Source organism: Colletes gigas, unplaced genomic scaffold (genome assembly GCF_013123115.1).
Source record: "Colletes gigas isolate AHSC1104 unplaced genomic scaffold, ASM1312311v1 Colletes_gigas_Sc00012, whole genome shotgun sequence".
Lineage (NCBI taxonomy): Eukaryota > Metazoa > Arthropoda > Insecta > Hymenoptera > Colletidae > Colletes > Colletes gigas.
The window spans coordinates 5099041-5111150 of NW_025106641.1; the positions used below are offsets into that span (position 1 = coordinate 5099041).

Sequence of the window (12110 nt, forward strand, 5' to 3'; positions counted from 1 at the left end):
TCAAAATATTTTCAAGAATAGATTGTTTAAGTAAAATACGAATTTTTATCACCAAATAATTCATAGCGTATTTTTTATGTTTGTATTCACATAAACTTGTTGCTAACTTTATATATTTTGTACAATTTTTTAGCTCGAGGGCGTATCAAAATATATTCATTTTTCTCAGTATAAATTACGTGATAGGTAACACGCACTTGCAAATAGTAGTTCTTTTGCACAATTTACATATTAACAGACATTGCCTTTATAAATTCCAATAAAAATACAGCAATGTACAAAAGTTCTACTAAATTAAGATTACTCTTAATGCGTGTCAACGCATTAAGACATGGTTAATACTTATAATAATTATGCATCAAACATGTCTTCGTCAGAACTAGCTTTACGGATTCTCAATGCTTCTGGCGGTGTGTTTATTGCCTTCCGGGCAGGTCGTGACCGCGATCCCTTCGATATAATCTGCAACAATGAAATATACATATACGATAGCTTAATAATAGTAAAGTATAACTTTATCGTAATTACATATTAGTTTGATTACTAAGTTAAAGAAAAAGGATTTCATGCATTACCTCCGGTTCAGATTCTGAATTCGAATCATAAAAATTTAAAACTCTTTTTTTGTTTTTAACTGGTGTCTTTTCTTCTCTAGATTTATTTATACGTACAGAATTAACAGATTTCTTTGTTTTTTTAACGATTGTTATGTCGTATTCTTCATCGGATTCGATGTTGTTCAATGCTTGTTTTATGTCTTTTAAATTACCACGTTTTTTATTCATTATAACGCCTGCGTTACTATCATCAAGACTCACCGCAGGACTCGAATTTTTTATTGACATTAAACGTGGACTTTTTCTATTTTTTTCAACTATTTTTTTCGTTTTTTGCGGGGTGATCTTTATACTTTTTGGCGTATTATTAGTAACGTTAATTTTAAATTCCAATTTCCCATCTGGTTTATGCGACAATTCTTTCAATCCATCTGTCAGTATTTTTCTGAATTTTTCGTAATTCGGTGTTTCATTGAATTTCATACTTGTTAATTGAGTCATATATTTAAGTATAGGGGTTGGAACTGTTCCCTGGAAAGAGTTCTGTAAGAACTCTGGAATATTATCAAACGCTTTTTCCTTTTGTTTTTGTACTACAACTGGGTCTAATAAATCTGTTTCCCATAAAAGTGAGCCACATAACCATTGAATCATATTATAACCCAGAATTTCAAAATCACCGCGCATTGTTGGTACTGAGAATTTAAAAAATACAATATCAAGAAACAAGAAACATACGTCCACAAATTTCATAGATGCTTTTTATTTTTACCTCCCATATGAGCATCTCTACTAGTATACGCAATAGTTCCATCATGTGCTTTTTTTGGATCCCGTTTATATTCGTCTTTTGTCGTGTAATGGGAAGCCAAACCGAAATCTACTAAATAAACTTTATCTTGAGATTTTAAATCTAACAATAAATTTGCTCCTTTTATATCTGCGTGTACGTATGTCTTAAAATGGATGTATTCTAATACATGTATCTAAAATGTATGCAGGTATAATATGAATTCTTCGTTTTGAAAATAATCGTAAATATTTTGTTCATCGATACCAAGTACCAATGAAATATTGTATATATCTAATGATCAAAAAAAAAAATTTTTCTATGACATCTTACTATTTGTAAAGCTATTTTATATACTGTATGTTCCGGAAATCGTCTATTATTTTCTTCAAACAGTTTCCACAAGTCTGTACCATACCGATCCATTACAACAAATCGATATTTTATATTCTTATATTCATGACTTCCAGATCCGATGTATTGAGGCATCCCAAGCATAGGAAGTTTCTTTTTTTTTCGCCAACTATCGACTGAAATAAATAATGCATTAACCTTATATCTTCTTATGGTATCTTAATAATTATACAGCCGGATGTGCAAATATATACCATTTAAATATAATTTTATTAAAGTTTAACTCACTTTCATCCGGTTTGGCATTTCTCATATAAAAATGCATTTCCACAAATAATGGCCCGTTTTCATGTGGTTCCTAGAATAATTTCATTTGCAAAATATATGTTATGTTGGATAATCAACTAAGCATAAATGGACGACTAATTGATACTCACAATTTTGATTACATTGGGATAATTTTTTGGAACTTTCCCACTGTATGGAGCAGCTGCAATTGTTTATTACAATTAGACGGTTTGTGTATATTGCGTAAGATGTTAAGTCATTTATAAATATAAATATACAGAGAACAGAGCTCTGTTCATTGCATAGATTACGATTGTAATTAAGATGAAACAACAACGCGAAAATAAGTACCTACCAGAATAAATTTCACCAAAACCACCGACACCGATAGATTTTCCGAGAATCCACTGTTTTTTTGTTATATCTGTTAATATTTCACCGGCTGATATCGGATCCGGTAGTTTGTATAATGCCTTCTTTTTAGGTGCTTTTTTCACTGGTTTGCTAGACATTATAAGGTTACGAAAATCTATTATAAACGTGTACAAAAAATGTTTTAACGTTTCTGAAATCACGACAAAGAACGAAGAACGTTTACGACTACTAGAATATGATATGATTACGTTGTGACAAGTAGTATTTAAACAAACACTTTGTAACGTTCAATCCGAATAACGATTTCTTATGTACAGCTGCTGGGCCGCTGTGAACATGAAATAAATTTAAAAGCGGGAACTGAATATTTCCAGTGTTGTCTTGGTGTACCATGAAAATTCCTATGAACGCGAATACGTTACGATGAAATCATCTAGTAAGAATGCGCACAATGAATTTAAAAATATTGTTCTTTCTAATAGCCGTTAGAATGTTTTCTCGTCGTTAAATGTGTTTCATTTAAGTTGCTTTATACAAGCAAATATTATACGAGATGATTTGATTCGTGCCACATAAGGAGAAAGTCACCATAGTTCAACTACAAGGCCATCGAGTTAGTATAATGGGCAAGTAGACTGTAGTTGTGTATAAATATATGTTTCTTTGTTCAGTTAAAGTTGCAAATAATTTGCATTAATTGTATAGTTCTATTTAGAGTTAAAAACGATGAGAACTTTTCGCATTTGTTATTTCAGATCCTAATTTTGAGGATCAGACCTCAATATATCAAATGGTTCATAATTATTTTGAGTAATGTAAAAGTATCTTGACTTTAGGATCATACGAGCGTACAATACGTAAATAATTGTTTATCAAAACTTTTGTCGTTATCGCATTAGAAGTAAAATTCGTGAATTTGACGTTACCGACGTCGATGATCGGGTTAAATATGATTCTCAGAGTTATTGTCTTTAAACACAGAGTGCGTTGTAAAACTACTGATTCTTTACGTGGTTAGTATTTTGGTTCGTTAGAACAAACTCTTATTAAATCGGTGCTGTAAACAGTACTTAATTAGTGATTAAATTATTGTTTAGAAAAGATATATTTCTAGTAAACGTGTAATCTAGATACGGTGAGCGTTATGAACAATGTAGTATCGACAGATCCACGATATTTTAACTCGATAATCGATTATCATTACAACAAATAAATGTTAATATACGTATCATATTATTTCTTGAGAATTATTAAATACTCTGGCAAAAGAAAGATCATTCTTAGATCAGTTTCTGATTTAAGCTGACCTTGGCAATCATTTTATGATTCCGGAATGAAAAAGAATAAAATTTGTTCGTTTTGTTAGAACAGAAATTCTACAATCGATAATCGAATAGAAATATTCGTCGTCTCGCGTGTTTAACGTTAACAAATTCAAGGATTTTGTCATTTGCTGCTATGCATCGACAAAAGTGTGAGTTATATTTAATTTATACATTATATCGTCATGCTAGGTCTAGTATCTACGTTCGTTATTTTTGTATCCGCGGTTTCTGCCTAAGGCGTCTTTAGGACGAGCTTCGGGAGACATCGGAGCCTTCCCCTCCCCTCTACCTAATTCGCGAGCGTTATCGGGCGCAGCGAGAGGTCGCCATTTGTTGTTTGAAAGTCGACGTACCAAGACGTATCAAGACGCGTCGGCTTTTCGCGATCAACAATGTGCGTACTTCTAACCTTTTGGTATTTCCTCGTTAATACTACTCGCGTTTACTTTCTATCGATGCTTTCGCATAACATTGATACAGTTTTGATTATAAATTCAATCGACATCGTAACAAATATTAGGTTTCGTACTTCTTCTCTGACATTCGACCGGTGTTAATTGTTAACATGTCTCTCTGCATTTAATTACGATCGATAATAATCGTTCATGTACTTTAATGCATTTTTATTTTGTTTCTGTTACAGTCTCTGATTGGAATTCGAAATCAAACGATTCCTTTTCGAAATAGAAGCTTCGGGAAACATCGGAGCCCCATCCCCCGAGCTAATTCGCGAGTGATGCTGGGTACAGCGAGGGGGCGCCATTCCTGTTATAAAAATTGGCGCAGCGAGACATGTCGAGACATGTCTCGACATGTTCAGTCGTCGTCTCGTGACCAAAGAGGTAAGTATTTCCAACCTGTTGATATTTCATCATTATTACTACACGCGTTTACTCTCGAACGGTGCTTTCGTGTAATATTAATACATTTCTATTATAAATTGAGTCGGAATTGTGTAAAAACTGAATCGGGGTTCGCGCGTTTTTTTCAATATCTAACTGACGTCGATTCATTATATTTCCTTAAACGAAATTACGTATCTTGTATATCAATTATTGCTTAATTATGATTAAATAGGTTTTCTGCAATGCATTTGACTTTAATTTGTATTCTATTTCTGTGGCAGTCTCTGAAATACGACGCCATGGAATATTGGCGCGCAAACGACACCATAGATGGCAGACAACTCGACTTTCGAAGGGAATCTGGGAATATTGGTAACGTTTAACCTATTATAATATTGGCGCGTAAACGACACCATGGAAGATGGCAGACAACTCGATTTTCGAAGGGAATATTGGTAACATTTAACCTATTATAACAAAAATTAACATACATCGATCCGTGTTAAGATGAATCATGAAAATGGTTAATGAATTTTCTACCTTTTTCGATATACAATATCGAAGTACTTTCGATTGTATGATACTTAGGAATGGCTAACGATAGACATTAAGAGCAAATTGGAATGGTTTATATTTAACTGCATTCTAGCCGCGAGTATTATTTATTAAATTGATTGTTTATAAATCTCTCTTTATGAATTGTTGTAATTGTAATTTCCATACATTTTCGATGCAAGTTTAAGAAAACGTAGAAACCACGTAGTTGGAATATGCTACTAAAGCATAAATAATTAACGAACTTTAATTTTTGCAATTTTCGGAATATTTATAAAAATTACGATATATTCAAACATTCGATAAAATAAATATGATCATTCCTGCAGCTCTAATTGTGAAAGTTAGTGATACAATATTTATAAATTGAATAATTACTGTAATTATTTTCGCGGATAATATTTTATCGTTGAAAATCACATCGTAATCGTAGCAACTGATATAGCAGTTCTAAGTAAAGCAGTATTTCTGTTGACGACATTGAAAGAAAGAAAGAAAACAAGTAGGAAAAGCACAGGCGTGCTCGTTGTATTTCTTCTCTCCTGTCCCTTTCTTTCCAGGGTTTCTTTTTCCAGGGTTGGCCGCGCGCAATGCGGCCGGTAGCTTCAGAGATTATGCGTAGCAACAGTTCGTTTTTCAGGGTAATGTGACCCTGAGTCGTTTACGTGTTAGGCAAACGCGATAATAGAATCAGTGTTTGTTGCGCAGTTTTAAATTATTTCCAGAGCATCGTGGCTCTCCTTGTTTTCTGAATCGCGAGAATAGAGTCATTTATTCGCCGATTTCAATCTTCGGTCGCGTTAATGTAATTTAATATCTAATAAATTTGATTATTTTTTTCAATTTGAAATTTAAACTCCTCGTTACCGGAATTAGAGTCAGTGCATCACCGAAGAGGATTATTTGGCGGTGCTCCACGAGCAAACAATGTAAGTATAAATTTATACTTTGAAATTTTTAATTAAAAATTTCTACAGCTTTAACAATAGATTCTAATTGTTTTCTTACAGTTTTCTTACAGTCTCTGAAAAGCAGCAGCAGTACCCGGGGGGTATCCGGCGGTGGACCATGAGCGAACAACGTAAGTATAAATTTATACTTTGAAATTTGTTAATTAAAAATCTCTATAATTTTAACAATAGATTCTAATTGTTTTCTTGCATTTTTGTTACAGTCTCTGGACTTGAATCTAACCAGCAGGACCATGCTGACTGATGGATGACTGATGGATGACTTCGAGGACTTCAAGCCATCATTGGTAAGTCGCATGCTATTTTGTTTCCTCTGGTCCCCAACCATGTTGTAGGATGAAAGATCCGAATCAACACGGGTGACCAGTTGTATACTTGCTATTTTTGACGAGTTAAGTGAATAGTAACATCAACTGTTATATATTTTAGAGCAGGTTTTAGGGTGTTCTTGCACTCGCGTTTCTTAATGTTACAAATGAATAGCACACATTATGATTATTATAAAATTTTTACAAATATACAATCTTTATAGAATATATGAAATATTTTTCTTAACTTTATACGAGTTGTATGATCGAATAGAAAATGAATTAATATAATGTGCAAACATTATATTTATCATGCGATTTAACGTGCAAGAAGGCATTTCGCGAGAGGTCGATTTTTGAGTCAAAGTAACATGCATTTTATACTAGTTTCATCTTTTAAAAAGTTTACTTTGACGACAGAATCGATCAAGGATAATTGAATATTTTGATTGACAATTTAATGAATACATTTCAATTTTTAAAGTAAATTCTTTTATCATGAAATCTCAAGTAGAGTCTTTCATTTTAAATAATTCAATTTCAATTATAATAGTTTTATCGAACAGTGGTATTTTTCAATGTTAACGTATTTTGTTATTGATATATTGCATATAACAAGTCGAGTCATTTTACCTAAAAATTAGATACGAAATACCGTTTAGCTATTAACCAGTTTTTCTAGTCAGGATTTTCAGAGTAATTTTTCCGTGTTCGTTGCCTAAGTTCATGCACATGCCCAGGTGCTATTTGCATGAGCGAAGGCAACGGGGCACGATGAATTTATTTATAACAATTCAACGACATATTGAGGACTGACATTGGCTAGTGAATCGTGCGCGACGTACTGTCCACATATGTGTGTGTGTGGTTAGGTTGTGGAAGTGCGTCGTTTCAGATGTTTTATGATTGCAATTTACATACAGAATGTTATAACTTTAGATTTTTATCAATAATAATATCAAATTTCAATTTATCATTTATTTGAATACTGTTGATCTTAATGGATTTGAATCTTAATATTTTTCAATCTTGAATGATACATCCATACAATAGATTTTATTAAAGACTATATTCCATATAGTGAAACGTTCTATACAAACGTTTATTTATATAATATAAGAACGCAAATATCACTAGCCCTTGTCAGTCCCAGAAACTAGTAAGTCCACTATTAGAGTGTGAATGTTAGTTATGTCCGGGTGTCGGAGGAACCCCGGGGAGTCCTCTCTAGTTTAGGTCGCGCCCGGACATAGAGAATGAGAACCGTGGAGTGTTTGTTTGGATGATTGAGTTTTGCAATTTTTTAAATATAGGGTTAGGTAGGTAGGTAACTTTCTCTCTGGTGTGTGTGTGCTTAATCTAAGTAGGTAGGGTCAGGGCAGGACTGTCCACATTAGTAATTCGGGTAGGCGCGTTTTCGCGTGGCAGTCCTGTTCCTGTAGTTACGATTTCGAGGGTAGAAATCTTGCTGATTCAAACGGTGTATGCTGTTTGTTTTAGCTTTATTTTCGACTCCTCGAATCGCGCGACTCTTAAAGTCGCTCTCTCGCGCTCGCGGTCGTGATCAGGTCCCTTTCGAAACGCTCGTTCCCCTCGAGATTCACCACGTACGCTCGACCAACAATTCGTATATTGTTGGAAGACTACGTATTGCACAAAATCTCGAGCCCGGTCTTAAGTAAGTTTCAGGCATCGGCAGGACCGCCGAAGAAAGAAAAGGCTCTATATGAGCTGAAGAGGCCCTGACAAACTGTCTCAAGAGTGGGCTACAACAAATGGCTTTTCATCTTCATCTTTGGATGAGGATGGAAAGTCATTCCTGTTACTATTTTGTCACTTAACTCGTCTGTAGTTGTAGTTAGTTTATTTTTCTGGCTGGCTCACGTATGCATGTACTTCGTACATGATTGCACCATACATGCCAGCCATCTCTCCCCATAACTCGCGGTTATGATATACATAGAGTTGCGAATATGCAATAATCGCGTTTGCTTGTAGAGTTGCGAACTCTTATTTTTCGCGTTGCCTTTTCAGGGTAGTGTTGCGACTAGACACGATACGCGATTGGTTTTTTTGCAAACTTAGGTACCGAATGTTTGCTTAAAAATAGCGTTGCGAATTATTGATAAACGCGATTGCTCGTAGAGTTGCGAAATACTATTTTTCGCGTTTGCTTTTCAGGGTAGTGTCGCGAACAATCACGATTCGCGTTGCTTTTTTACTCTTTTATACATATAATGGACATCAACCGCGTTTGCAATTTTCATACTATAAATTAGCGTTGCGATCTCGATTAATCGTGCGATTTTTTATTTAGCGTTGCGATATTTTCAATGCCCAAATTCTACCCCAATTGTAGTACTAGTAGTAGTTAGTTCATTTTGTGGCCAGTACATGTGTATGCACATGTACCAATAGCCCCTGATTAAAGTTAGAGTTGCGAATAATATACAATGTTCGCGTTTGCTCGTAGAGTTGCGAACAAATATTTATCGCGTTGATGTGTCAGTGTTGCGACTAAACACGATTCGCGATTGATTTTATGCAAACCTAGAAACCGGGAATTTGCTTTAAAAATAGCGTTGCGAATTATTAGTAAACGCGATTGCTATTAGAGTTGCGAATTACTATTTTTCGCGTTTGCTTTTCAGGGTAGAGTTGCGAATAATTACCATTCGCGGTTGCTTTTATTCTTACAAGTCGCGTTTGGAATTTTTCTATTATAAATTAGCGTTGCGATTGTTGATTTATCGCGTTGTTGCCCCGTAGTGTTGCGATATTTAAAACGTCTAACTTCATCCCCATATATGCCACTCTATTGTAGTTTGAAGTAGCTTGAAGTAGTTAGTTTATTTCGTGCATGTATGTTTGTAGCTACAACCGAAGACGCCAGCACCTGATCCAGCGTTTTTGGGCAACGCGATTTGCATTAGCGTTGCGAAACATAGATATATTTCCGTTAAAGATAGAGTTGCGAATATACAATAATCGCGTTTGCTTGTAGAGTTGCGAATTCCTATTTTTCGCGTTTACTTTTCAGGGTAGCGTTGCGAATTCCATACGCGATTGTTTTTATTGTTATTTAAGAATAGCGTTGCGAATTAACTGATCGGTTTGCTCTTAGCGTTGCGAATTACACTATTTTTCGCGTTTACTTTTCAGGGTAGTGTTGCGAATATCATCACTCGCGGTTGCTTTTATTGTTAGAAATCGCGTTTGGAATTTTTATATTATAAACTAGCGTTGCGATATTGATTTATCGCGTTTCTTGTTAATTAGAGTTGCGATTCAATGCCCAAAAGCTGGCCAAAACCACTGCACCAGGATCAAGATGCAGCTGATTCCACAAAGCCTCAAAAGGCTCAACGAAATTATTAAAATTAGTGTTGCGTATTATTTAATATTGGTGCACGCGGGATAATTAATAAAGCAACCCTGCGTGGTTCATTTTGCGAATAACAAGCACCTCTCGCGATTTTTGTATTTTATTAAATTAGCGTTGCGAAAGAAAGAATGGTTCACTCGCGGGTTGTTTTCTGAATTTATGAGTGAACGTGAAATATATCTTCTTTTTGCATATTTGTGAATGGAAATACTGCTTTAAAGGACTGTTCTATACAGACAAAATGTTTCATTTTTCATAACGTGTAAAATTGCTATATTACGATTAAATTGATTCTGGATTGAATTCACGATTTCAATATATAATTATATCACTAATTATTTGTTATTAGAGTTCATTTTTACGGGATACTTTTCAATCGCGATATTTATTTATAAATAGTGGATACTTTTTATAAATATTCGGAAACATTGCATGGATCAAAGTTTGTTCGCGATCGCTGTTTCAATAGATGAAAAATAAAATGCTTGCATCGAAAGTGTATGCAAATTGCAATTCGATATTTCATATTGAGTGTTCATTTCCGCGTGGAATCGACATTTGTGCTCGTTATTGCTTTTTTTTGTACGAATCTTAATTAATTTTCGATGCAGTAAAATATAATTATTCCAATTTGTACGCTTTGAAAAATTTCTTCAAGTATATTCAACATTGTTTTTTTTGTCCGGTATAAGTATCTATCGCTGTACATAAAAAGTGAAATTTAATTCACGGTATTTAATAAAAAGAAAATTCTTTGATTGCACAATTTTGTAACGAATGAATCAAATTTTCAATCCATTTGATATTTATCTTAACGCTGAGACGAATTTAACTTTTCGATGACAGTATATAATTATTCTTTTCTGTGTCCACTAATATATTTTCATTTCAGCTTACTAATCCGTTGATCAAGTTCTTTTTACAGAGTTTAGAAGTATAGAAGACTAGAATTGGAAATGGTAAAAGTAACTGCAAGAAACAATATTCAAGTTTGATCGTTTTTAGAGATGTTTCTGTGTCATACAATTCTATTCATTGTCTGGATTTATGTTTCAGGAAAACATCGAGGGATTAAAAAAGACATCAAGAAGAAAATATCCTCTCATATTTTTTTGTTTTATACGTGTTATATTTATTGTATATTAGTGTGTGTTTTAGCAAAACATCGTGGGATTAAAGAAGACATCAGGAAGAAAATATCTTCCCATACTTCATGTTTCTACAGATTGCGTTAGAATTAAGTTCAAATGTATATAGTTTATAAGATAAATTAGCATATAATGTGGCGTCTAAGTACTTACCAAAACACAAGTATACGTATAAGTGCGAATGATTAATATTAAGGTGCATATTAGTATTCTAATATGCAAGGTCCATACGTGCAGTTGCACATTTCTGGTTGGATCTTCAGTGTCTTATTAGACACTATCGTAATAAAAGCATCCATGCAAGAAGAAACATACACAATAAAGTACATATTGGTACTTTAATAATCAGGATTCGTACGTGCAGTTGCACATTCCAAGTTTGTTTCTAAAAACCATGTGAATCATCTCACATGTATCAACATCTTGTTGGGTTTCTGATCTCTTCGTCAGTCAGAGTTCGTAAGTGCAGTTGCACATTCCAATTTCGTTTCTGGAACACATGTGGTGATTTATCTCCCATGTATCAACATTTTGTTAGGTTTTCGATCTCTTCATCAGATAGTTCTTTCGAGAGCTATTAGTTTATTGTTAGTTTCCATCAATGGTCACTTTTTGGTCGCTTCTCTGTTAGGGAAAAATATCCAAAGGTGTGTTAGGATTCCTCGCCAAAGGAGGGTGGTTGGGGCGAGGCTAGGGCGGGTCTCCATTCGCAGCAACCTCCTCGTGGTGAGACCTGGGTCATATTATTTACTATGTAATTAATTACATCGTTCGTAACTGTATAATACAATTATTTCATAATTAATTACATAGTAAATAATATGAGCTAATGGCTGCGATCTTCCTCGTATAGTTTGGTATCAATATAGCTTCTTCATCAGATCCAAAATGATCAATTCTTCGATCGTTTATCAAATCGTAACTTTCCCTTTTAGTTTTAATTCTCATAGTCGATGTCGGTAAAAACAGAATTCCTGTGATTTCATTTCTTACCATAAGAGACGCTATGGGATATTTTTATAGACTGTCGGTAACATCGCGAGTGATGATAACATTACCTTTTTTTGACTGCTATACCGATCTGAAAATTCGAAGATGATTTTAGCGTCCTCTTCTCACGAATGGCGGTCAGTTGAGAAATTATTCACTAAATTAGGATTGAATGGTAGGGATTGAAAAAGGCAATACAACGTTAAGTAGAGCTCATGG

The 12110-nt window shown here is 34.2% G+C and overlaps 1 protein-coding gene across 1 annotated transcript; it reads right to left on the reverse strand.

Moving 5' to 3' along the window:
• Window positions 1-9: 9 nt before the first annotated feature.
• LOC122399258 (serine/threonine-protein kinase VRK1-like) lies at window positions 10-2686 on the reverse strand. Its single transcript, XM_043399808.1, has 7 exons — window positions 2345-2686; window positions 2139-2191; window positions 1990-2059; window positions 1681-1877; window positions 1330-1543; window positions 576-1252; window positions 10-462 (listed from the first exon to the last, which is right to left on the reverse strand). The coding sequence occupies exons 1-7, from the start codon at window positions 2499-2501 to the stop codon at window positions 352-354; spliced, it is 1479 nt and encodes a 492-aa protein (XP_043255743.1). The 5' UTR covers window positions 2502-2686; the 3' UTR covers window positions 10-351.
• Window positions 2687-12110: the final 9424 nt, after the last annotated feature.

What these genes read in the sequence shown, in the direction of transcription:
- LOC122399258 (XM_043399808.1), bottom strand. Translation starts at nt 2,501, where the DNA reads ATGTCTAGCAAACCAGTGAAAAAAGCACCTAAAAAGAAGGCATTATAC. An exon ending in TTTTGGTGAAATTTATTCTG is followed by an intron (nt 2,192 to 2,344) that starts GTAGGTACTTAT and finishes AAACAATTGCAG; the next exon opens with CTGCTCCATACAGTGGGAAA. An exon ending in AAATGCCAAACCGGATGAAA is followed by an intron (nt 1,878 to 1,989) that starts GTGAGTTAAACT and finishes TATTTATTTCAG; the next exon opens with TCGATAGTTGGCGAAAAAAA.